Source organism: Sapajus apella, unplaced genomic scaffold, assembly GCF_009761245.1.
Source record: "Sapajus apella isolate SASKATOON/1434 unplaced genomic scaffold, GSC_monkey_1.0 scaffold124, whole genome shotgun sequence".
Lineage (NCBI taxonomy): Eukaryota > Metazoa > Chordata > Mammalia > Primates > Cebidae > Sapajus > Sapajus apella.
This window is the reverse complement of record NW_022437064.1, coordinates 3,269,421-3,296,162: the sequence shown is the minus strand read 5'-3', so window position 1 is coordinate 3,296,162 and position 26,742 is coordinate 3,269,421. Positions and strand designations below refer to the sequence as shown.

The 26,742-nt window shown below is 38.9% G+C and overlaps 1 protein-coding gene across 1 annotated transcript in view; it reads left to right on the top strand.

Moving 5' to 3' along the window:
- DAPP1 (dual adaptor of phosphotyrosine and 3-phosphoinositides 1) overlaps positions 1 to 26,742 on the top strand; it is a 53,358-nt gene that overhangs the window by 21,419 nt on the left and 5,197 nt on the right. The window contains exons 3-7 of the mRNA XM_032261533.1: positions 1,484 to 1,617; positions 14,736 to 14,866; positions 23,772 to 23,819; positions 25,422 to 25,484; positions 26,187 to 26,272. Of these exons, the coding sequence (XP_032117424.1) occupies positions 1,484 to 1,617; positions 14,736 to 14,866; positions 23,772 to 23,819; positions 25,422 to 25,484; positions 26,187 to 26,272 (462 nt within the window). The remainder of the gene's footprint in view (positions 1 to 1,483; positions 1,618 to 14,735; positions 14,867 to 23,771; positions 23,820 to 25,421; positions 25,485 to 26,186; positions 26,273 to 26,742) is intronic.

The window sequence follows — 26,742 nt, the reverse complement described above, 5'->3', positions numbered from 1 at the left end:
TTGAACTGAAAGTTAGTGAGTGGCTGGGATTTCTACCAGCAGAGACAGAGACAGATTGTTTCAGGTGAAAGAAACAGTATGAAAGAAGGGGACAGAAGTGGAAATTCCTTGAAGAGCAGTAGGTCCAGTTGGACTAGGGCAGCAGTTCTAAAGGTGTGGTCCCCAGACCAGGTATGTCACCTAAGAACATGCTAGGAATGCACAGTCTCAGGCCCCACCTTTGATCTACCAAATCTGAATCTGCAGGGGTGCAGGTGGAGGTGGCAGCAAGCTGGGTTCTCACAAGTCCTCCAGATGATTCTGATGCATGCTAATGTTGTAGCATGGGCTGCACAGAGAGGAATAGGAATAGCAGGAAGTGAGGCTGGAGAGATAGAATGGGGTCAAATAAAGTGGAGAGGTAGATATATATATTAATACTCTGCCTCATTCCAAAAATAACGTGGAAAATAACAATGTAGGAAATTTGATATTTTATTCAGTAGGCAGTGGAACATGCATGGGAGGAAAAGGGTTGGGCTCATATAACTAATCGAGCGACAGAGCTGAATTCTGATTGACTCCCAAATAAGTAAGGGAGGAAAGCCCAAGACAGAGGAGAGTGTGCTAAAAGTGTCGTATGGCATTTCTAGCATTCCTATTCCCTGCCCTTCTTAAATTCATGCCCCTTAACAGTGTAACGTTCAAGGACTCTTTTGGTAATTCTAGGAATCGATAGGCAGAAAAAGTCTCTTGTCTTCCATTAGAGTGAAAAGTTGAGGCCGGTCATGGTGGTTCATGCCTATAATCCCAGCACTTTGAGAGGCTGACGCAGAAGGATCACCTGAGGTCAGGAGTTCAAGACCAGCCTGGCCAACATGGCAAAACCCAGTCTTTACTAAAAATATAAAAATTAGCTGGACATCATGGCAGACACCTATAATCCCAGCTACTCAGGTGGCTGAGGCAGGAGAATCACTTGAATCCAGGAGGCGGAGGTTGCAGTGAGCCAAGATCACGCCACTGCACTCCAGCCTGGGCGACAGAACAAAATTCCGTCTCAAAAAAAAAAAAAAGAGCACACTCTGCCAAGAGAAACTGGTGGTGCTCTTTAAAATTGTTAGTGGTTTCTCCACCACGGCACGTGTATACCTGTGTAACGAAACTGCACCATCTGCACACATACCCCAGAACTTAAAGTATAATTTTTTTTAAAAGAAATAATTGTCATGAAATATTTTTACTTGATTTATACTGTTTGAACTCAGCAATTCATGAATATTTGTAATATTTTAGCATTTTGTAGTCTTACATTCTGTTGTATTAAAACATAATTGGTCCCCTTAAAAAACAAAAAGAAAAAAAATTGACAATGGTTTCAATGATTGCTTAATTCTCAGCTCTTAGAAAAGGTTAATATTGATGCTAACATCTAAGACCATATTTCCCTTCAGCATGATATTTATTTCTTAAATAACATTAAATACTTCTTTTTCCCTTTTAGAGCCAAAGATTCTGTTAAACACTTTCACGTTGAATATACTGGATATTCATTTAAATTTGGCTTTAATGAATTCTCGTCTTTGAAGGATTTTGTCAAGCATTTTGCAAATCAGCCTTTGATTGGAAGTGAGACAGGTAAGCTGTGAGCAGACACTTGACTTATCAAATATTGTTAACAGGGCAGATTTCAATTAAAGAATGTCATTTATATTTCAGCATTAACTTGAGGAGAAAACAATGTACTTTGTATAATGTAGATATATTCTCAGAATGATGTATTACTTAATAGATTGATTAAAAGCACACAATTTCATTGAAATGGGCTATCCATTTTAGATTATATATTATATATATATATATATATAATATATATATATATATAAAATACACACAAAAAGAACAAAGGTAAAAATGACTTTCTGATTATTCATAATTTCAGGTAGAGGAAGTTTACATGTGAGTGAGACCCACAGAAGTAAATTTTGAGCATTTTTAAAACTAAAATTCCCACGTAAATGTTCACAGAGATCACTGAATATCATTGAAAATATTGACTAGGAAGTGCTCTCCTGAGTTATAAAATTTTGTTTCTATTGTCTTGATTTTTTAAATAATATTTTAAGCTAGACTTAACTATGGCTGGAAGAGATTTGAATTTTCCTGTTTGAATGATTAGAGAGTTCAACCAGAAAATTCATGTTTAAAGGCAAAAAAAGGAACAGTCTATCCTGGCACTTGAATTATCTAAGATTGAATATCTTATTTATTTATATTATTTTAATACAGTAAAAGGTCATCCCTGTATTTGTGACAACATTTTTGTCCTAAATAATAATAAATCTCAGTAAATCAAAGACTAGGAAATTCCAAGAACCTGTGGCACAGGAGGAACCCAGTGCTTAATAACACGGCCAGTTACTGTGAGTTTGTACATACGTGTTTTCTTGGTAACCTTGCCAGTGCGCTTTCTGTCACCTTCAATGTGGTGGGAAGAGATGCCATCATTGTCTTCTGCCTTTTCTGCTATTTATGTGGTGCGGATAGTCCCCGGCATGACTCATACGGTGTCTAGCATAGATGAAGTGCACAGCAGAAACTAGAAAATAGTTACTCTGCTTTATACTGACCACGCCAGGCCTAAAGCAGAATAATCCAAACTACAAAATGAAGCTATAACCTTTTTTTTTCTTTCTTCTGGTACAAACTCTCCCAATCCACCCTGAAAATTCTTCCCCATTTATCCAGCAGTTGTTCTCATGAACAAATGGCAAGTGGAGGTATATTTATTTCCATTGTTACCTTGGCCTTGGCAAGCATTTCAGTTCCTTAAATCCCTTCACTTCAGTCTCTTTTCCTATTTGTATCCAACTCTGCATTTGATTTTGTTCAGCTATTGGTCACTGACAATGGACAGGAGATTTTTAAAGCCAGAGCTCTGTTTTGTGTACCTCTAGTTTTTGTTTTTCATATCTGCCAGGTCCTGGTCCACTACAGGGCATTTTGGGTAAATAAATCAATGAATAAATGCATAACTCTGAGTAAGAACTCTTTGCAACCTTCAAAGCCACGAGAGTTGTCATTTTTCTGCTTTTTCTTTTTCCTCCAACCAAAGACAGCTCCCTTCTTTTAAACTCTTCTCCTAGGCTCTATTTTCAACTTCTTTGATCATTCTCTGTGCTCCTTCCTGGGCCTTCTCCAAGTTAGGGAAAATATACATATTCTGCCTACCGGCACATTTCAAAACATTTAAGATCAAAATGACTGCAGTGCTTTCTGGTTGAACTTTTCTGGCACTGATCCAATCCCCAGGCAAGAGGATCATCTAAGGATATCCCAAAATAAAGATGTTTGATACTGCATTTGGGACAGTGATAAGCTTCCTTGTAAACACACTGCTCTGAGTAAAGAAGCCTTATGATTAATGCATTAGAGGTTGTAAGGATTTGTAATCCAGACTTCTACAGTAGTTTCTCTAAAACTCAAACTTGCTATATTATTATCTTGACTATAATTACCATTTTATTTATTACAGTATAACTCAAGAACCTAATATTTTTATCCCCTCCACTGCCTCTCCTCTGTTCTATTCAGTACCCGACAAGAAATTTGCTGCCATTTGAATTCCTGCTTCCAGCCCCTGGTGCTGATGGATATGCACTTGACTTGCTGGCTTCCAGCCCTTAAGTTAGAGTCCACTAGCTTTTATCTATCTCAGCCAGATGAAGGGAAAGTTATCAAGGCCAGGAACAATAGGCAAAACCCATGACAGATGAGTGTTCAAATCTTGCCCCTGTGGAAGTACTAGGCCTCGGGAAAAAAGATAATGTACTCAAGTCATGATGACTTGTAAGCCCAGAAGGTTCTCTAGGTTACAGAGTCAACACTGCAGCCTGCAAAGAATGGTGAATGGAAACTGAGATGCCTCCTTCTAAAAATAGGTCTTTTCTTCTTGTTCATTTAAGCATGGGCTCCTAGTATTGGCTCCCAGTGATCAAGACCTCTTCAGGCTAATGATTTCGTGTTCACCGTCTGATGAAGTACAAATACTTTTTATAGTTTATATTTGATTAACATCACTGAGAAAAGCATTTGTCCACAAAATGAACAAGGCCCTCTCAGGGCACTCAAATCCAGATTACCAAAATAAGAAGGACTAGAATTGGATATTTCAGGCCACTCCTGTCAGTCAGACCCCAACCAGGCCCAGCCTCATCCTGCAGGGCCTAGAGGATATGTTTATTAAATAGAGACTTTCTTATAATACACTTATCCACTGGCATGAGTGGCATTACCTTTGAGGGCAACAGAAATGATATCCAAATAACCAAAGCTTTACATTTTTGCCTTGCAGTTATATATAATGCCTTCAGTAGAGTGAAACCCAGAATATTTGATTCTGGGTCATAAGAAAATCTTTGCACTAGAAATAGATAAAAGGGCTGACCTAAGGAGATCACTGCTATTTTAAGATATCTTTTTTTTCTATTCTCTACTCTTTACACTTTTAGGATTTCTGTTTACTAATCTGAAAAGCAAGAATTTCCTAAGCAAGATCTAAGCCTGCTACCAACTTTAAGAGTCTGTTATGATAATTTCCCTTTCCCTTGTCATCATCTCTATTTCATCTCTCTAATCTCCATTAAAGCTTCTGTTCACTCTAATTTCTTTTTATCGGTACCCATAAACACTCTGAAGATTCTTCCAATTCTTAAAACCTAGTAATTTCTCAAGTGCGTGATAGAGACATACAATGTACTCTCTTGCTTTATTTTTCTCAACAACCCTTTTAACTTCTGAAAAATATAATTCACTTAGTTTTTAAAAAATACCTTCCTTTCCACACTAGTGTGTAAACTCCATGAAGAGAGGGACTTCTGTCAGCTTTGCTTCCTGCTATGACCCAGGACTTGAAAAAATAAGCATTAATAACAATGCCTGCGTTGCAGTTTGCTTGGCAACACCAAAACTAGCAAACTTCTGACCATTTTAACTTTCAAGGTTTACAAAAGCATAATTTGAATGTTTTGTGTGCACGTATGCTCAGTGATGATTAAATTCAGAATTTGCCTTTCATGTGTGATAGTGTTGCAGGACTTATCCTTAGTTCAGCCAAGGATTGGGCCCCTGTCCATCCCACAAGTCACAAAAATTTAGGCTCGCAGATGGTTTGAAGTGTGGGTAAAGTAGAGTTTTACTGAGTGAAAAGGAAGAAAATAGGGAAACAAGGACTCTTTCTAGGCCAGGGTCCCTGCCAGAGCGCTTCCGTCCAGCAGTCTGAATTCTACATTCCACACAGGAAGAGAAGGGGTCAGGCCCCTTGACCCTGCAAAAAGGCACGAACTTCCTAAGGCTCTGCCTCAGGGGGCAGGCTGGTTGGAGTTTTTCCAGGGACCTCTGCTCCCAGCTGGCTGTCTCAATAGTAAGATATCAAATAAAACATATTCATATCTGTGTATGAACTCTAAACTCAAATAGACTTGAAAATTTGAGAACATTTTATTAGTATAAATATATTTGGTCCCTTACTAATTTTGTCATATCCTCTTGTAATTAGCTAAGTTTCATATATATGGTCTTGAAAATGTAGCTGGCATTTATCTTTATGCTTAAATGTCTAAATATGATTAGAACAAAAAATTACTTTTACCATTAACTTTTGTTTATGTTTCAATATTTCTTAACATGAAATTGCCATGTACAATTTATTATACTGTGTTGTGACTGTAATCACCTAACTGGCATGAGAAAATATAACACAAGTCAAGGTCTATGTTTGTGCTTGCCCTTTATAATTATTGGTTCTCAGTTTTAGAGATCCTGTCTGGTTTTTTTGTAAATGTCAAATCTCCATTTCTCTTTTTGTTTTGATATGGGGATTCCCAATCTTTTGATGACTGTTACTGCTATTATTATTTTGTGACACCACCCAGGTGGCATTTTTAAATAATGAGGTTGAAATTCATTTTAATTTGAGAATTGGGTGATTCTTCCGCAAACAACTAGTGACAACTTAGAATTTTGCCAAACCACAACTGGGAGTCACTTCTTTAGTAGATGTTTGTCAAAAATAAAAAATTCTCTCAATTTTTTTTGAAGCCATTATTATTTATTAATATAGATTTTTAAATCCTAAACACATACTAGCAAACTACATTCAACAATCAATAAAAATGCTGATGTTATGACCAAATCAGGTTTGTCACAGAAACTCAACAATAGTTTAACATTAGACAATCTATAAATACAATTAATCAAACTAGCAAATCAAATAAAGAAAAGCTCTTAGCAAATGAGAAACATAAGGTAATTTCTTAACCTGATAAAGTGGTTAACAATCTAAAGCAATTAACATTGTTAATGATGAAATGTTATGATTTTTTTTTGTTTATATATATATTTTATTGCACTTTAGGTTCTGGGGTACATGTGCAGAACATGCAGGATTGTTGCATAGGTACACACATGGCAATGTGGTTTGTTGTCTCCATCCCCACGTCACCTATATCTGGCATTTCGCCCCATGTTATCCCTCCCCAACTTCCCTACCCCCACTGTTCCTCCCCTATCCCCTGCCAACAGACCCCAGAATGTGATGCTCCCTTCCCTGTGTACATGCGTTCTCATTGTTCAACACCTGCCTGTGAGTGAGAACATGTGGTGTTTGATTTTCTGTTCTTGTGTCAGTTTGCTGAGAATGATGGTTTCCAGTTTCATCCATGTCCCTACAAAGGGCACAAACTCATTGTTTTTTATGGCTGCATAGTATTCCATGGTGTATTTGTGCCACATTTTCCTTGTCCAGTCTATCATCGATGGGCATTTGGGTTGGTTCCAGGTCTTTGCTATTGTAAACAATGCTGCAATGAACATTCGTGTGCATGTGTCCTTATAGTAGAATGCTTTATAATCCTTTGGATATATACCCAGTAATGGGATTGCTGGGTCAAATGGAATTTCTATTTCTAGGTCCTTGAGGAATCGCCACACTGTCTTCCCCAATGGTTGAACTAATTTACACTCCCACCAACAGTGTAAAAGTTTTCCTATTTCTTCACATCCTCTCCAGCACGTGTTGTCTCCAGATTTTTTAACGATTGCCATTCTAACTGGCATGAGATGATATCTCAGTGTGGTTTTGATTTGCATTTCTGTAATGACCAGTGATGTCGAGCAAAAAATGCTCTCAGTTTATAGATGAGTTTTATTCGAAAAAGGAAAAAGCAGATAAGAAGGGAATTAAGCCAACATTTTTAGAGTGTTTGCTAGATTCCAGGCATTCTGCTAAGATGTTTTCACCTACATCAACTTATTTCATCACAGCCATCAGTAATAATGCATACAATGGTCCTATTTTCAGATGAGGAAATGAAAACTTAGAGGTTTTAAGTTACTTGCCCAGTTTCCACTGCTGATAAACATCAGGGCTGAGATTGGAATCTAAGCTAATCTGGTTCTAAAGCATAGATGCTCTGCATGCACCTTGCTATCTTCTGACACTGGTCCCACAGTAACAATACGTTGTTGCCATGGTACAGCATGGCCTTAAATGGATTTGGAAGAATTCAGAGCTGAGATTGGAATCTAGGCTAATTTGGTCCAAAAGCATAGATGCTTTCCATGCACCTTGCAATCTCTTGAAACTGATCCCACAGTGACACTGCAATACATTGCTGCCATGGCACAGTGTGGCCTTAAATGAATTTGGAAGACTTCCCACCGCAATAATGTAATAGAATGATTTTAGGACATGGCAGGGCTGTAACCCATGTCTTAGTCCTATCCCTCAGTGTTTCTTTATCTCTTCTTTAAAGTCTATAATAATGTGTTTGGTACGTGAAGTAAAACCATTGCTCTAAAGAGTGTGCATCAACTTTAACTTCTGCCTTTGTATTTATTGCTATTCCCATTTTATTTACATAAATTGCTATTTCAGAAATTATACTAGAGGAAATTTTAAAACATAAGAAGGCTGACAAGGAAGCATCTCACCAGATAGGCAGGCTCATCTTAGTCATGTCTCAACAGCAAGGATATCAAAGAGCACGTTAATTATAATAAGGTAAGGTAAAATTTAAAGTTTGAATGAGAAACTGAAAGAAAGGCAAAATGAGAGGCAAGATCAAATGACAGCAGGAGCAAGGTATTTCAAATGAGTATTGTACATTTACAGGAAGCTGCACAAGCATTTGATAACTAAGCTTCTTGATGGTTTTTTTCCCCTTATTTGGGCCTGTATGCTTAACTAGATTTACAGGATGTTAGAGATGAAAGGGAGCTCAGGGACTATTTCATTTCTCCTTTATAAATGAAAAAACTGAGGCCTGGTTAGAAACGGAGAAGCAAAAGCTCATATCTCCTTTCCTCAAGCTGCCTCCTAGAGAATCAATTTCTTCAAACTTTGATTTATACATGTCAACTCTTGCCTACAATAGAGCACAGCATTTCATAGATGCTGTAGAGGTTTCCATGGTGACTACATCGAGGCTGAGAATAATTACGGTATAATGAGTAAACACACGAATTCTAGGTTTCAACTCCAGCTCCTGCCGTTTGCGGGCTCTGTGTGTTTCCTCAAGCAAGTTACATAATCTCTCTGAGCTTCTGTTTATCATCTTATAAAATTGATTTGATGGTAATAGCTCACACTTCAATGACTTGTTGTGAAGATTGAATGAACACATAAGACATTTGGAATGATTCTTAGCATAGCATAAGTATTCAATAATTATTACTCTTATTTAATAAAGCTTTTTTATGGTTATTAATTCCATCAAATTCTATGCAAAGGCTGTACGTTCTTTGATATATCATGAAGAGCTTAGGGACAATTGAATTTGCAGTTATCAAATGTTTGTGATGTCCTCTTCAAACTTTAATCCAGTTCCATAGTAGACCCATTTAAGTGGTAGAATCAAGTGAGCACTCCAAAAAGAGTGACTTGACTTGGATATTTGTGGACAGAGTTTTCTCCTACACTGACTAGCTGGTCTGCCTCTCCTAGTTCAGTGCACTTCATCCTATGAGACTGGAAATTAAGCTAAAGCTCCTTCACATGTAAATGAACATGGTTTAAAGGCCATCTGCAGAACAGGTGGCAAAGAAGGAAGGAAACAGATCTTGAATATCCTTATTCTCTCCCACCAATCCCGATAAATCTACTTCTCCTTGGAAGGAGGGGACAGAGGAAGTCATTATACCAGTTGCAGGGCTTGTTTTCTGAACCTGAGAACAGTAACGAAACACGGATGGACATGATCTGATTTTAATTTAATTCAACAAATATATTTTGAGTGAAATGGCACTGTGAGCCACTGATCATATAGAAAGATAAATCAGACATTATTTTGCCTTTAAACACTGTACAGGGTAGCTGGGATATCTGATGAATAAGCATTGACCTCAGTGCATAAAATAAATACTCTAAACAAAAGTTTTTCTTTGGGAGTTTTGTGTCCTGTGCTATACTCTATTTCAGATACCAAACCAATGCCCAAATATGGAGACTGTTTTTACTCTCTTTCTGAATTCCTGCTGGAGTACAGCATAAAAGATCCTTCAGTGTAATTTCATATTATTGTATACAGTTATGTACGTAACTCTTACACATAATTGTAAGTTACCATTCAGTCGAAGTACATTGAAATGCCTGCCTTGGTCCAGCTCTGATCATCTCAAAAATGTAACTCCACTAAGCATGGCTGAAACCAGGTTTCGTATCAAAGGCAGGAAACAATGGTCACCTTTACGTAGTTCAGAAACTGAAGTGAAACTTACAGCCAAGTTTCCAAGGCCTGTGGTTACTGGTCTTCCTCCCTCTTCTTGCTTTGCTACCCCTGTCTCCTGTTGCCTTTTTCTCCCAACTGAGACCTGGAGTTCATTTGGCCTGAATCTCAGTAACCCAGAGTTCCTTTCACCCGGAGCTGAGACACTATCTTGGACCTTGCGTGCAAAGTATTAAGAGTCTGTGGTAGCCACAGCAGATAAGTTTCTTTTGATGGCAAATGACAGAAACCAACTCTGGCTAGCTAGGTTTTTTTTCTTGTTGTTGTTTTGTTTTGTTTTTTTAAGAGAATAGAATACAAGAAAAAGAGCAGATTTTTTAAAAGGATATTAAAAATATACCTTCCAGAATTTAAAGGCAATTGAACGACCAAGAGACAACAAGGAACCTGCTTAGCAATCATGGCAACTCTGAGGCTTTCAGTCAATTAATGTGCCTGTCTTAGTTCAGCTCTGATCATCTTAGACGTATACCTCCACCCAGCCTTTCTGAAACCAGGTTTCATGTCAAAGCAAGAAGCAGTAGTCTACTTCATGCAGTTCTGAAACTGAAGTTGGTAGATCTTCTTTTTAGAGAAGTAATGAACTGGATCCCCAAGAAGTGAATCCAATTAGTGTGACCCAGGTCCCATGTTCAAAGGCGGGGCCAGGTCTGGTGGGCCAGGTCACATGGCTATGGAGAATCTATCTCTGTATACTGAGAGGTACAACTCTGCAGAAGGGGAAATCATTAAGCCTCACAGCCATGCCAAGAAGTTTGTATATTGGCTCTTCCTTGGGCAAGAATAGTCAGCTAAGGAGAACTGTCTTTTAGGATGCCAGATATTTATCAATATAAGTTACCATTTTATAAGTACTTTGTCATCTTCTTCATCTCACAATTTAGTTTAGCCTCATTTGTGGTGTTACTAGTTAAAATCAATCTACAGTCAGCTCTACTATCCTGGTTGACTCAATACCGTTTTCCTTTGTTTTACTTTTGTTGGATTAAACTTCAGAGGAGGTTTTCGAAACAGAATTTGGATTCCCCCAGTAGAGACTTGAAGAGCCATGCCTGCCTGCCGTTGTTGTCCCTTCTCACCCCAGGCCTGGAGAGTTGTGGACCTGGAGGCTGTTTCACCCCAGGGTCTTCCCTGGCTCAAGCCTGCATTACTATAGCATTCATTCATTCATTCATTCACTTATCTGCCTTCATTATGTCAGAAACTCTTATCAGGTTGTAGGGATGCAAAAATAAATTTGGCCCATATGCGCCCTGAAGAGGCTCACGGAGGATGGAAATGCAGACGTTGGAGAGGCAGTGGCTCTCTGATACCAAAACGTGACAGCACTGCAGGCTCAGGCAGCAGCCCAGCCCAGAGATCCTTAGCCTGCAGCAAAACTGGCCCCTATGGCTATTTCTGCTCCAGGGACTGATACTGTGGTAGCAGGATAAAGCCCCCACAAAGACGTCCGCATCTCTTCCTGGATCTGTGAATATATTATGTTACGTGGCAAGAGGGTCTTAAGTTTGCAGATGGAATTAAGGCGCTGATCCGACAACTTTGGGGTAAGAAGATTATCCTAGATTGTCTAAATGAGACCACTGTAATTGCCAGGGTCTTCATAAGTAGAAGGGAACCAGAAAGGGAGAAGCAGAAAGATGGCAGCAGGAGAAGGATCTGACTGGCTGTTACTGGCTTTGAAGACAGAGGAAAATGGTCACAAGTCAAGAAATGAGGGCATCACTCAAAGCTGGAAAATGTCAGGGAATGAATCCTCCCTAGAGCCTCCACTAGGAAAGCAGCCTTGTCAGTTTTAGACTAGTGAGACCCATTTCGGATTTCTGACTTCCAGAACTGTAAGATACAAATTTGGGTTGTTTTAAGCTGTTATGTTTGTGGCAATTTGCTACAACAGCAATAAAAAATTAGGCCAGGCACGGTGGATCACACCTATAATCCCAGCACTTTGGGAGGCCAAGGCAGGTGGATCACCTGAGGTCAGGAGTTCAAGACCAGTCTGGCCAACGTGGTGAAACCCCGTCTCTACTAAAAATACAAAAATTAGTCAGGTGTGGTGGCGGACACCTGTAATCCCAGCTACTCAGGAGGCAGAGGCAGGAGAATCACTTGAACCCAGGAGGTGGAGGTTGCAGTGAGCCAAAATCATGACACTACACTCCAGCCTGGGTAACATACAGAGCGAGAGTCCACCTAAAAAAAAAAAAAAAATTAACACAGGTATTGTTATGTGATGTGTGTGCCTGGTCATATGGACTAAGTATATCTTTCTACAGTATCATTTAAAGCATTGTTTTCATATTAGGTATTACATATATGAAATAGTATGAAAATTTAGCTTCAACTTTGAAGATAAAGCACAAGGTTTCAAAATGTATCTAATTTGGGAGTTGCTTTGAGCCCTAGGCTTCAGTTCTCCTCTCCTCTTCTGTAAGGTCTAAGTGTTTAAGAGGCACCGATTTATCTCTAGTAATCACAGGCAGTAATTACTAGACTACCATGATTTTTATTCTCAGCAGAACCTTGCATCTAGGTCTTTTTTAAGATTTCAAAGTCCATGTCCCCAGATATGCAATCATTCAAATTTTATTTAAGGATTTCAAAATATTCTGTCAAAGAATAATAATATCTAATATTTTATAATCTTCCCACAAACACTTCTTTATTTGGTGCCTTCTGAAGGAAGCATAATTATTCTCATTAGTGAGAAAAGGAGCAGAAGCTTGCCATCGTTGTCTAAGGTCAATAAGGAATGAATGGCAGTAGTGACAACTGAACCCTGTTCTCTGCCTGTGCATCTAATGCTCTTTCCGTGGGTCCAGAGTGACTGCAAGGCACCTCACTGGGAGTGTTTCTCAGGGGTAGGAGCCAGCACCGAATTCACCACACATCTGCAATGTGAGCACTGTGTTCACAGCCCCTGAACCTGCACAGCGGCTGCGCTTGATTTAGGTACTGCTTCTTTCATTCTGACTGTAAAACTGTAGCCCGCCCCTTCTCCTCATATGACTGGATCTGTTCTTATGGGAAGATCACATTGACAAAAGAGAGCACGGACAGTGGGCAAGAATGGGACTGTTCTGATAATGGCCAAATCCATTTTTCATTGTGATCCTGATGCTGTGACGCCAGTGAGAGGCAGAGGAAGGGCCAGAGGCTTTCATTCTTCTTGGAGGTCAAGATCAGACACCCTCTTCTGGCTTTTCTCAACAGCCATTTCATTTTGCAGCAGCACATTATCTGTGCCCAAGTATCAAATGCCACAGTTCGGTTTTACAGTCAGACGTTGTATATACTCGATTGTCATAGGAGGGTTTTGTTTTGTGTAGATTTTTTTTTCTTTTGAGATGGAGTCTCACTCTGTCACCCAGGCTGTAGTGCAGTGATCCGATCTCAGCACACTGCAACCTCCACCTCCCAGGTTCAAGCTATTCCCCTGCCTCAGCTTCCCGAGCAGCTGGGACTATAGGCACACACCACCATGCCCAGCTAATTTTTTTTTTTTTTTTGTATTTTAGTAGAGACGCAATTTCACCATTTTGCCCAGGATGGTCTCGATCTACTGACCTTGTGATCCGCCTGCCTCTGCCTCCCAAAGTGCTGGGATTACAGTCGTGAGCCACAGTGCCCAGGCTGTTTTGTGTGGGGTGCTTTTTAACGACAGACGAAATATTTTTCTTTTTCTTTTTCTCTCTCTTACTCTAATTCAGGTTCTATACTTTCTAGAATCTTTCAAATCTTTTCAAAGACACCCTTCCTGATCACCCTTGTAAATATCACCCTCTCCTAACACCACCTTTTTTACTCTGTATCCCTTTACCATGCCCTATTCATTTTTTTCATAACACTTCTCACACAAAAAATATTTTTTTCACTTTTTTTTCTGTCTCCTCTACCTAGAACATAAGCTCCATAAGAGCATGTAAGCACCATTGTTTGCTGTTGTATTCCCAGTACCTAGACAAGTGCCTGGTACAGTGCAAAGCTCTGCAAATGCCCGTCCAATTAATTGTTGAATTCTTTACATCTCTTCCATGTCTGCTACAATCCTAAGCCAGCTATAGAAAAGATCCTACTGAAGTTAAATGCAAGAAACCATAGCAAGGAAGAAAAAAAAAATCCCCTTAAGTTGCCTCTTTTTGTAGTTAGTTTCTAGTTTCTGATTGACTGATTGATTGAGGGAAGGATTTCAAGAGGGAAATGTCATAAACATAGACTCAGAACTGCTCTGAGTCCCTGGAACAAAATTCCCCAGCCCCCACTCTCTGCCCCCCTGGGCTGAGCCCTTTTTCTGCCTAGAGGCTTCCCCCTCCAGCTGGAAGGGGAGGCAATCACTTGTGAGCACCAGCTTGGTCAGGTCATGTTCAGTTAAGAAATGCAAAGGCTTTGTTTGGTTACTTTAGTTAATTGGGCAGTGTCAGAGAGTGGAAAGAATGCTCACTTTTTAAAAAAAACCTACGAATTTGTTACAAATTTATTCTGAAATTGGTAGGAAATAAGGGCAATGGAATAGATCCTCCCCTACCCCAGTGCATTTGTTTAGTTCTCATAGCTTTCACAAAGCCTTCCTGGAAAACTTTCAGTTACTACTTAAGATCTAAATCAAATGTCACCGCCTTTACAGAAGCTGTCCTGAATCCTTTCATGGAAAGGTTCTTCAGGGCATCTGGGGATAATGGTGATGCTTTGCTCACACCCTGCCGTTGGTCTCATCACCCTGTCATTTAAACGACTGTATCTGTTACCAGCTCCGAGTACCAGGAGGCCAAGGAGCGTCTCTATCATGCGTTATATTTCAGTGTCCAGCTTAAGCGCCTGACACCTAATTGGTACTTGATAACTATTGAGACAATGAGCAAGTGAATACATGAAAAAACAAAAGACTTTCCAATCCAGCCACAGTTATCCAGTTGCATTTGGACCTTCCTTCTGGGAACACTGTTCGATTACATACTTTTTGTCTTCATTCAGGCACTCTGATTGTTCTAAAACACCCCTACCCAAGAAAAGTGGAAGAACCCTCCATTTATGAGTCTGTCCGGGTTCACACAGCGATGCAGACGGGAAGAACAGAAAATGACCTTGTGCCTACGGCACCTTCTGTAAGTGACCTTCAATGTGACCACAAGCTCTCTCACTGTCTAAAATCAATGAAGTTCAATAAAAGCTAATAAGGGTTCATTTGTTCACATAAAAATTCTAGCTTGGAATATGAAACTTGGAAAGGAATGTAAGATTTGAGGCCCATGACTCAGTTCATCTGGTTCAAGGTAGATCATAAAAATTACTATGCAGCCGGACGTGATGGCTCATGCCTGTAATCCCGACACTTTGGGAGGCCAAGATAAGAGAATCGCTTGAGTGCAGGAGTTGGAGTGCAGCCTGGGCAACATAGGGAGACCACATCTTTATAAAAAAACTTTTTAAAAAATTAGTTGGGCATGATGGCATGCACCTGTAGTCCCAGCTACCCAGGAGGCTAAGGTGGAAGGATCGCTTGAAGCCAGAAGGTTGAGGCTACAGCGAGCTGTGATTGCACCCCTGCACTCCAGTCTGGGTTGCAGAGTGAGATACAGTCTCAAAATGAACAAACAAAAGCAATGCAGTAGTAATAGGATTTTAAATACTTAGAAAATGGAACTTAAATCTCTGTCCTTAGTTAACCAGACAACTTCATGGTAGAATGGGCAAGAGAAGTTTGCATTCACGTAGTTGACTAAACTGCTGTTCTTCTATAATTTTCTTATATTAAGAAAATATATTTTTTTCATACTTCAACTATCTATGGAAGACAAATGTTCTCCACCTTTACTATAAAACTCAGGGTATTATCTTTTCTGGCTTCTTTTCCTTTACTGGCTAAAGTTTACAGACAGAAAACACTTGTGCTTCTTTGGAACGTGAACCATTGTTCAGTTTCAGCGCAACTGGAGCACTCATTGTTCGTCCAAGAGTCCATTTATGTCTGTTCTGTGAAATGTGACTCTGCAAAGATTCCTCTCCATCACCCCTTTCCTTTCGTTATTCTCAAGGCTCTTCTATTTGTTGTCTCTTCCTTGTTTGCTGTATAGTCCTGGTAAAAGAAACCTGGATTTGGGCAGATGATAAAGAAAACAATACCCAAATAAATATCAAGAACTAATTCTAGATAGTCATCATTCTACTTGAAAAATAATCACTTGAAGACATTCAGCTACAAACTATATTAAAATAAGTGTAACTTTTCTGTCTCTGTATTACTTTTCTCTACCCTTGACCAGAGAGAGCTTTCTTAAAAAGAAGCCTTACCACATGACCTCTGCTTTACATCCTTTGTTGATGCCCTTTGTCTTCATGGCCCACCCGGACCCTGCTTGCCTCTCTGTCCTCATCTCACGCTACTCCCACACTCACGCTGTGAAACCTGTCTCCCTCAGCAATGTGCTCCTTCCCCTCACCCTACATCTGAAATGCTGCCAACACCATTATTACCTACGCATCCCTCAAGGCTGGCATCAGGGATCAGTATCTTCCAGGAAGCCTTTCTTCACACCAACTAGCTTCTTTTACAATGCTCCTCTTCTGTGCTTCAGAGCACCCTCTGTTTGCCTTTATTCTAAAATTACCATGCTGTCCGCAAATTACCTCCACATCTCTCTGCCCTCCCCACCAGCCAGAAACATCTAAGGACATGAATCATTTCTTGCCCTTGCAGCTTTACAGCCTAGCCTGGCTCATGTCACATCTTACCTTTTCATTGCAGCACCACATCTCCTCAGAAATAAAAATCCTGAAAACTGACTGAGAAAGTTATTCTGGCTTTGTTAGAGTTGGGGGAGAAGGCATCAGACCTCAGAACTAGAGAAATTTAGGAGGGCAAGACAATAAATAGTCCAAAGGCAGGAAAGATGAGAGAACAAATCCACATCTACCCTGCAGCCAATTCTTGTTTTCCAGTTGGCCAGTCCCTTCATAATTTCCTCTTTACCCATCCTTACCCTTAATATAGATCACCAGTCACTTCAACATTTCTTTCATTTGCACTGCTAGTTTAACTTCATACTCTCCTCTGCTACACTTCCCCTAAAAGCTCCACTCAAGGTCCATCAAACCAAATCCTACTGTGTTCTTTATCAGTAACAAAATGCAGACAATACCTAATTTGTAAGATTGGTGTGAGCAGAAGATAAATAGCTCAGAGATATTGTCACAGACAATAATCAATGCAGTAAAATAATACCAGACAGTAATACATCATGAAAAGAAAAAGTAGGATAAAGGGAGAAGAGTATCCATATGTAGAAATAAACCTCTTTAAAGCACATTCTGGAAACCTTGTTACTTACCTTCTTTGCTCACTCCAGGTATCAGATGGATTGATCTCTTTGAAAATGGAGTTTTAAAAATAGTGCTGAGTGATTGGTTGACAATGACTTGAACTCACACTACGTAATAACGAGCTTATGAAGTTGACTGTATATCACTATGGACAAAAAGAAACTGTAAAGGCTTTCTAAAGGATCTGAAATATTTCTCATTATTTCTCACTGGGGTATCATTGATGGCTGGACTAGCATGGCTGGGGCAAGAATTCTGTTCTGATCGGAATGCTCTCGTCTCTTGTTGAACACCAGTTCTAAGCCTTCACTTGCTGCCCCAAATGGCTGCATGATGCTGTACCTCCATCTCCAACCTGAGAGCCCTGAGGGTTTTCAGACTTCTGCATTTTCTTTTTGGGATGTAGTTCTTGCTCAAGATCTGGCAGTGGAGGAAGAGAATTAAAATAACTTCTTGTTTGAAGTGAAAGTGAAAGATGCCCTACTGCCCAGAAATGCAGAGGATTGTGTAAAACTGTTTAACATCCTTTAGTCGCTGCATTTTGAAATTGCTGTTTATGTCTCATAAACAGCATAGCATTGAGTTCCCATGATAGGATTAAATTTAATTCATTCATTTATTAAACAAACTTTTTTTTAAAAGTGCTTCCAATACACGCAGAACTGCTTTAAGCACTGGGAGTTTGGTAGTAATTTTGACAAAGGTCCTCTTCCCCTCACTAAGCTCACATTCTAGTGAAGATCATAGACAATAATCAATGCAGTAATCTAATACCAGACAGTAACACATCATGAAAAGAAAAGGTGGGATAAAGCAAGAAGAGAGAAGCAGGGGAGGCCTCTGTGAGGAAGCACCATTAGATAAGAGATTTCACTGAAGGGAAGGGGTGACTCGTGTCAAGATGTGGAAAGAGTGCTGCAGGCAGAGAAAACAGTACAAAATCCCTGGAGTGGGAAGTAAATTGAGGTGCTTCAAAGGCTCGGAATTACAGGATGACGTGAGCTAGAGGAAAAGTTGTAGAAGGTGAGATTATTGAGGTAACGAAGGGTCAGATCACATAAAGCAATGGAGCTCTCAAAAAGCAGCAACTTCCAGCTGAGCATTTAGAAATATGAGTATTTCGGTTGGTGCAAAGCTTTTGGGGCACTACTATCATGAGTGAATGTCAAGAGCCATGAAGAGTCTGACTTTACCATGCTTGCAAGCTAACAAGTTAGCCTGCTACAGTTTCATGGATACTAATGGATGACACAAGACTTCTGGGTAAGAGATGAAGAATCGTTTGTAATTCACAGGAAGAGCAATAGCCAGGATATTGGTATTTGTGCTAGTTCCCTGTGCTGAGCCAAAATTCCCACAGGGCAACATTGAAAGGGCCAGGTGATATCCACAATGGGTTGCATTACAGGAGTGGGACCCTGTGCCTAGGGAACCCAAATCTTTTCTAATGATCAGTAGGCATGTCTGCCTTTTGCTCTGAAGGGAAATAGTATTTCTATATTCCAAGGCTGATGTTATACAAGCATCCTTTAAAAATCAGTCTGGGCAAAGAGCTATTAATGTCTTGCTCATAAGACATATGGGTACACAAGAGACCCATGGAGAATTGTTTCCCAACAGTGATCAGGGTCATGGAAGCTAACTATTCTTCAAGAGTGGTAAAGAATTACCTTGCCCAAAATCTCAATTGTACCTTTTGTACCTAGCATGAAAATTCTGTACCTTTTGAGCTAATTTAAAAAACATTCTTGCAGCAAAAGGTAAAAAATTTCCGTTCTAAGTGTTGATGAGAAATGATCAGTGTTTTGAGTAGCATACTTTGGTTGAGTTTAAAAAAATTTTTTTAAGGATCCTTCTAACTGCTAAGTGGCAAATAGAGTGGGAAGAAAGTTAGAGGCAAGGAGACCAGTTAGGGGGTTACTGCAGCAGCTCCGGTAAGAAACGGTGGTTCTTAAACATGGCGAGGGGAGGTAAGAAGTGGTGGCTAAAAATGTGGAGAAAGGGTAAGAACTGGCCAACTTTAGCATGTGTTTTGAAGGTAGAAGAGCCAAGACTTACTGATGGATTGAATGTGATACGTGAAAGAAAGAGTAACAGAGTCACGGCAGAGTAGCCCTGTCATTTACGGAGAAGGCTAACTCTGCAGGAGGAGCGGATTGAGGGGATGAGAAAGAGGAGTTCTATTTTGGACATGTGAAATGTGAAATACCAATTAGTTGGCTGGGTAGAGATTGAGATTAATATAGTTCAAGTTCCTGACATAATAGGTCCTATCTAAAATGTTAGTTTCCTTAACTTCCTTTTTGTGGCATTTGATATTTTTAACAACTCCCTCCTAAAAAGTCTGTTTCCTTAGCTTCGGCAACATCTTTCTCTCTTTATTCTGTAATCTTTGACACGTTTTATAGTTACTCTTCTTAGAAACTTTTCTTGCATGTTGCCCTTTTCCAGTATTTTGTTCTTGAAGCTCTTCTCAGGTTTAACATTTTTTTGTTTATCCTTCCGGTCGTTTACTTGAAAAAAAAAAAAAAAAAATACACACAGACACACACAGACACACACACACACACAAAATAATGAGCTCTTCATTGTAAGGTTTTAATAGTCTTGTTTAATTAACAACATATTTAAAAATTTTTTCATGCCATTAATTAGTTTTCTAAAACACCGTTAAACAAATTCCATAATATTCCATTATTTGAGTATATCAATTTATTCAGTTAATCCACTTTTATGTTTTTACATGTTTTTTTAAATTTGAAATAATGTTAAAGTTACAGAATAATTGCAAGAATAGTCCACAGAACTTGGTTTTCCCCAAGCCATTTGAGAGTAAATTGCCTACACGATGCCCCATCACGCTGAATACTTCAGTGTGCGTTTCCCGAAGATAAGGGCATTTGCCTACGTGACCGCAGAGAGCCTTTCAAACTAGAAAATTAGCATTGAGGCTGTGCCACTGTTCCATGTACTGATTTCAGTCAAGCTCCCCCAGTTTTCTCAATAAGGTCCTTCAGAGTAAAAGGATCCAGTCCTCAAGCATAAGTTGCACTTATCTGTCCTGTCTCTGGAATATTCTTCACTTTGGAACACTTCCTCAGTTTTTCCTTAATTTCATGACTTTGACACATCTGAAACTTAAAAGCCAGTTATTTGGTAAATTGTTCCCTAACTTTGGTTTATATGATATTGAATCATGATTAGACACAGATTTTCCATGTTGGGTACAAATATCACAAAAGTGATGCTTTGTGCTTCTCACCGTGTCCTCTCAGATGGAACACAATTGCAATTTCTCCCATTATAGTGTGTTTGATTACTTAAGTGGTGTCTGCCAGGTTTCTTCACTCTAGAGTCACCATATTCTTTTTGTTATTAAAAAATATTTGGGGAGAGGTTATTTGAGACTATGAGAATATCCTGTTACTTATTACATTTTTACCCACCAATTTTAGCATTTACTGATGCTTCTTGGCTGTTTTAATCTTATTACTATGATTGTTGCCAAATGGTGACTCTCTGATTCTTATTCCTTTTTACATTTATTGGTTGTCATTTTACTGTAAGGAAAAGCTTTGTTCTTCAAAGTTTTCAATCATTGTTATATCAAATGGCTATAATTATGACTATCATTGTTTCCATCCTTCAAATTTTCCCCGATTTGGCCAGTCAGGGAAAGAGCCCTTTCAAGTAGCATCTGTGTTCATATGACCTCAAAATTCTTTTTTTTTTTTTTTTTTTATGTTTTGGAGATAGTGTTTCACTCTTTCACTCTGTCTCCCAGGCTGGAGTGCAGTGGTGTGATCATGGCGCATGAAGCCTCGGCCTCCTGAGTTCAGGCTATTCTTTCTCCTCAGCCTCCGAAGTGGCAGGGACTATAGGCGTGCACTACTACTCCCGGCTAATATTTGTATTTTTTTTTTTTTTTAGAGTCTAGGTTTCACCATGTTAACCAGGCTAGTCTTGAACTCCCGGGCTCAAGCAGTCCTCCTGCTTCGGCCTCCCAAGGTGCTGGGATTACAGTTGTGAGCCTCCATGCTTAGCCTGGCCTCAAAACTCTTTAAGAACTTTCTTACTTTCTGAATAGCAAGATGATCCAGACTTATCTTGTTCTTTCTTTGTACCCAGCTCTAGAACCAGCTATTTCTCTAGGAAACCCTGCTCCTTTTCTGCAGAATAGTACTTTAGAAATTGACATCTAGGTACTATGTGCTTAATATTATTGGGATGCCACTCTTCCGTCCACTCAGTGATCAGAGCTGGGAAAATATGTATGTGTATACACATGTACACATACATACTTTTATATCTGTATTTATCTATTGATTCATTCATCCATTCATGAGTTCACAACAATAACCTCCAATACCACAAAGGTTATTCTAGTTTTTTCCCTTCTCCCACAGTGAGGAAATATGGATCTTATCATCCTCAGTACACTTACTTATGTGATGATCAATTGAATATAAGCAATCTCTAATTGCTGTTTCTACTACCCAATCCCAACCCCGACACACCAATCACCCAGCTCATGCTTCAACACCCAGTTCCAGGCTACTGCTGCTCCTACCCTCACTGCAGATGCCCACCTAGCCCAACTTGGCTCTGAAACTGTGCAGTAGCTGCCACCTCCACCCCTTCGGGCAGAAGCACTCCACACCCTGCCAGGCTTCAATGCCTCGCACGCAGCTGCTGCTGCCACCGTCACCACCATTATCCACACAGATGCTCCCCTGCGCCCTGCTTGGGCCCCACCACCCTGTACTAGTGTGCTTGAAAGCCCTCCACACACACATTGATGCCTGTCTTGCTTCACCTTACCTATTGGCTTCTGACTACATTTAAGGCTGGCAGGCAAGTATGTAGGTAGGGTGGCAGGAAGGACAGTCTTTTGGTTTTTGAACATTTAGGTGGTACCATATTGGGGGCTCTTATAAACATCTTTTCTGTTACAGATCATAGATTTCTTTCTTTTTTTTTTTTTTTTTTTTTTTTTTTGTGACAGAGACTCACTCTGTTGCCCAGGCTGGAGTGCAGTGGCACAATCTCGGCTCACTGCAACTTCCACCTCCCAGGTTCAACAGATTCTCCTGCCTCAGCCTCCTTCCCAAGTAGCTGAAACTACAGGCACATGCCGCCATGCCTGGCTAATTTTAGTAGAGACGGGTTTCACCCTGTTGTCCAGGCTGGTCTCAAAGCTCTGGGCTCAGGCAATCTGCCAGCCTCAGCCTCCCAAAGTGTAGGATTACAGGCATGAGCCACCATGCCCGGCTTCATTTAGTTTCTTACATCTTGAGGCTCCAAATAAAATTAATAGTCTCAGTGCTTTCCCATGCAGCCTTCCACTTATCTATCAAAGACTTAGAAAAATACTACATTTATAGTATATTGTTTGAGTGGAGGTAAGATGGCATTATTCCCTAGCTTGATTTCAGTAAATAATTCTATCAGGACCTTTTCTATAACAATTTACTCCTAGTTATTCTGTCTCTACAGATTTTAACCTGCAACAACCCAAAATAATTACTTTTTGCCATTCCATTATTTAACACCGAAACTTGATTCAGTCGATTCAATTTCTTTAATGTCAAAATAAATCACACTCATTATGAGATACCAAATTCACTAACATTGATTAATGTTACTTAAATGAACATTTGGGTAGTTTATCCTTTTATATCATAAGATTTTAAAAGAAGTGTTTGCATATTTCATGCTTTAACTCTTTTTAATGTGGTAGAGATGGTTGTTCCTCTTTTTATTTGGTCAGGAAAATTCACCTCAGAAAAAAATATTCTGGAAACTACCATAGAAAGAACCTTGGTGTCAACGAAGTCACTTCCCAATTTTTGTTAATTTTCTTTCTTACTAAGACATATCATGACATCATATTTGAACAAAATATTCTACCAATAATTGAATTTCTTCTGGAATTTATGAAATGATAAAATTTCTTAAGGTTAGGCTACTTGTCTTATGCAAATTTCTGTTCAAACAGTTCCCCACCATTCCTTATATTTCATGGGTGCTATCAAAGTGTGTGCTTCTGTTTTTACCTTTGAATTGATGACAATGTGAGTTAAAAGAATTGGGTCATTCTTATTTCAAATTCATTTTGGATAAATCCGGTGTAATGAAATATACACTCCTGACAGTCTGTTTCTTGGAACATGGATCTCAAGAGAGTGTGGGGGCTGGGGAGGAGGATTACATGATAAAATAAATGGTGGAAATGCTGTTTCTAATGTTCCTTCTTAAAAATTTTTAAAGTATATTAGCATAATACAGACTCTGGGAAGCCCTGAAATAAAAACATCCTTTTAGTTTTCTTAATCCAATCTCCTGAACGTATTGATCATAGATGTGTGCATGTTTGTATTGATAACCCTGTGACAATCCAAACAGCTGGATTTCACATGACAAACACAGACTTCTGTAAATGAAATGATGTGGTTTACTGTTTGCCAATTGCTAACTGGAGTCAGTAGCTACAGAATGATGCCAGTAGATCCAGTCTGAAAACAATCTCTCACAGCACATGGAAGGTTTTCAAGTGTCTAGGTGAAAAATGCTAGATGGTAATTTAAAGATCAAAGGCAAAAATTCTTCCTTTAAAAATAGGACAAGAAAGGAAGGACAGACATCCTGTTGTGACTGTTCTGGGATTCACTCAGTGCTTTTCTTTTTTAGCTGGGCACCAAAGAAGGTTACCTCACCAAACAGGGAGGCCTGGTCAAGGTAAGGAAGTATGGTTTTGCTCATGCCACCCACAGAAAAAAAGAACACGTCATATAGACTCAATTCTCATCTTCATAGTTTTTCTTGGAAGCAAATCGCCTGCTCATTTTAACTACTTCTAATATTTTACCTGACTCAATGGTTCATTTTTATGGCTTATTAGTCAAAATTCTGGAATGGCTTGACTATTCTTTGACAAAGTCCTGCATAGGTGTAGCCTGCAATTAAAACTCAAGAAAACATATAGTCCTCTTAATGGAATGATTAAGGATGAAGACAGCAAGTTAACTGTAAAAGTTTTTCTAAAACAAGGAAGAAGTCAAAATTGTATAAAATGTTTACTTAAAGATAGGTCAAAAACATCACTGATGCTACTGAAACTATGTTATAAAATCCAAAGGGAAACACAATTTACGTTTTTACAAGTTCAGAGTATCCAAATGTTCCCTATTTATGAGATTGTACCTTTAGAATTCTTTTGTTTCATCTCAATGTGCTAAGAAGACTTTCATGGAATGTGTCTGCTCCTTCTTATTTTAAGAGCCATGGTATTTAGCTGGGTGCAGTGGCTCACACTTGTAATCCCAGAGCTTTGGGAGGCTGAGGCAGGCGGATCATGAGGTCAGGAGGTCCAAACCAGTCTGGCCAACATGGTGAAACCTCGTCTTTACTAAAATACAAAAAATTAGCTGAGTGTGGTGGTGTGCGCCTGTAGTCCCAGCTACTCAGGAGGCTGAGGCAGGGGAATCGCTTGAACCTGGAACATGGAGGATGCAGTGAGCCGAAATCGTGCCATTGCACTCCAGCCTGGAGACAGATCGAGACTCTGTCTCCAAAAAAAAAAAAAAAAAAGTCACGATGTTTAACCTCTCTCACAGGTACTGGCGTGCTTGGAATTAACCTAAATAAATTAGTTATTTGTTGTGCCTTCTAGACTGAATGCTCCCTGAGGACAGAGAATATTCATATTCATAGCATACTTATGTTTAAATCCTCTGTTACTTCTTTTAAGTGGCACATTGCCACCCAGGATATAGTAGGATGCTGTTTGTATATAAGATACAGGTAACAGTGGGCAATGATGGATTTTACCACCGATAACTTAGAGTTCTTAAGGAAGGTTTAGAATATCACATGGTTCAGGGTTCTTAAACCTCAGTTTGAATATTTGTAATAATAATAATACTGGCATTGTTAAGGATTGGATATAATATATAAAGCCTCCAATGATAGTATAGTCCATATTAGGTACTCAAAGAACAATATTTATCTTTATTATAGAGTTAATAAAATGGAAATTATAATGGTTCATTATAAATCACCTTGAATATTTATGATAGACTAATTCTTTTTGTATTTAAAAATATACTAATGATATATCGGCCTTCATTATGAGCTTAATTCATGAAATTATTTTAAGTTTTATAGATAGTTTGAAATTTTTTTCTCAGAAATGACACACAAGAATTTTTTCAGGGTTATAGTATTTAATTTTTTAGATACTTTTAAAAATGAAAATAAATCATCTGGTTCAAATATTGCATTCCTGCATTCAAAACATTGTGTATGTGTGTTTTTGTATGTGTGTGTGTGTTTTTTCAGACCTGGAAAACAAGATGGTTTACTCTGCACAGGAATGAACTGAAATACTTCAAAGATCAGATGGTGAGAAATATAATAATATATTTTTCCTTTAAAAATAAATTCTATAGATGAAAGAAATTTATGTCTTTAAAATCTCTGAAATTATTTTTATATCTACCTGATACACCTAATAAATGATTGGACATATAAATTATTGATTCCTGAAATGAGTAGGGTTATTTTGGAAAGATGAGATATATATTTCAGAAATTGATCTCTTGAATTGGCTAAACTACAGTTCCCCAGGGCACATAATTCCCTTTGTTTAGGGCAATGTAATTGTTCTCTTGCCACAATTAACTGTCTCTCTGCAGCAGTTTCTCCCTTTATTGAAAATATGGTTTGTCCATTTCCCATGCCCATTTCGTTAAGCCAATCTAAAAGTACTTTTTCTCTCTTTTCTTATATAAAATTTCTATGAAAGTAGTTTTTAAAAATGGAAGAAAAATCTGCTTCTCTTCCATGGGTTAAAACCCATCTTCATCAGTAAATTGATAAAGGCAGTATCTTAATGCTAGTTTTATGAAAGGCTAATTCCAAAACCAAAGACTTCCCTGGGTAAGGCTTTTCGATTGTCAGTCCTCTTAGTGAAAGGAAATTTGACAATTACACATAGTGGAAGACTTGTGAGGGGACAAGACTTGTGAGGGGACAAGTGAGGAACAGATTTGTTTGTTTTTTATTTTTTAATGATGGCATATGTTACTTTTTATTTGTTTTTAGTCACCAGAACCAATTCGGATCCTGGACCTAACAGAATGTTCAGCTGTACAATTTGATTATTCACAAGAAAGGGTAAACTGTTTTTGGTAAGTTGTTTTATAAAGAAAATGTTTTCTAATGCCTTCTTGCCAGACACTTATTTTGACTAAGGAATAGAAAGCTGTATATCTTAATGTCTATAAAGTTCAGATCTGAGGGGTGTGCCTACATGTTAGGAGTACTTTCAGCTGAGTGTGACATAACACCTCATTTAAAGTTGGTTAAACAAACACAGGTCAGCTCAGCTTATGTTGTGTCCTACAGAAATATGACACACATAGAGGATGCCATTCACATCTTAGACCATTTAATTTCTTTGAGGCTTCCCCTGCCCCACAATTTTAATTTAACTTTGATGATGGGTGATTTATACTCTTATGACAATTTCTGGCAGATGGCACAAAAATGTTTTGTTCTAACGTAATCATTATAAAAATGTTCTAACTGGGAGAAGTGCCTTGAGAAAGGGATGTCTTATTTCCCACTACCTTTTATTTTAAAGTTTTTCAAGCATACA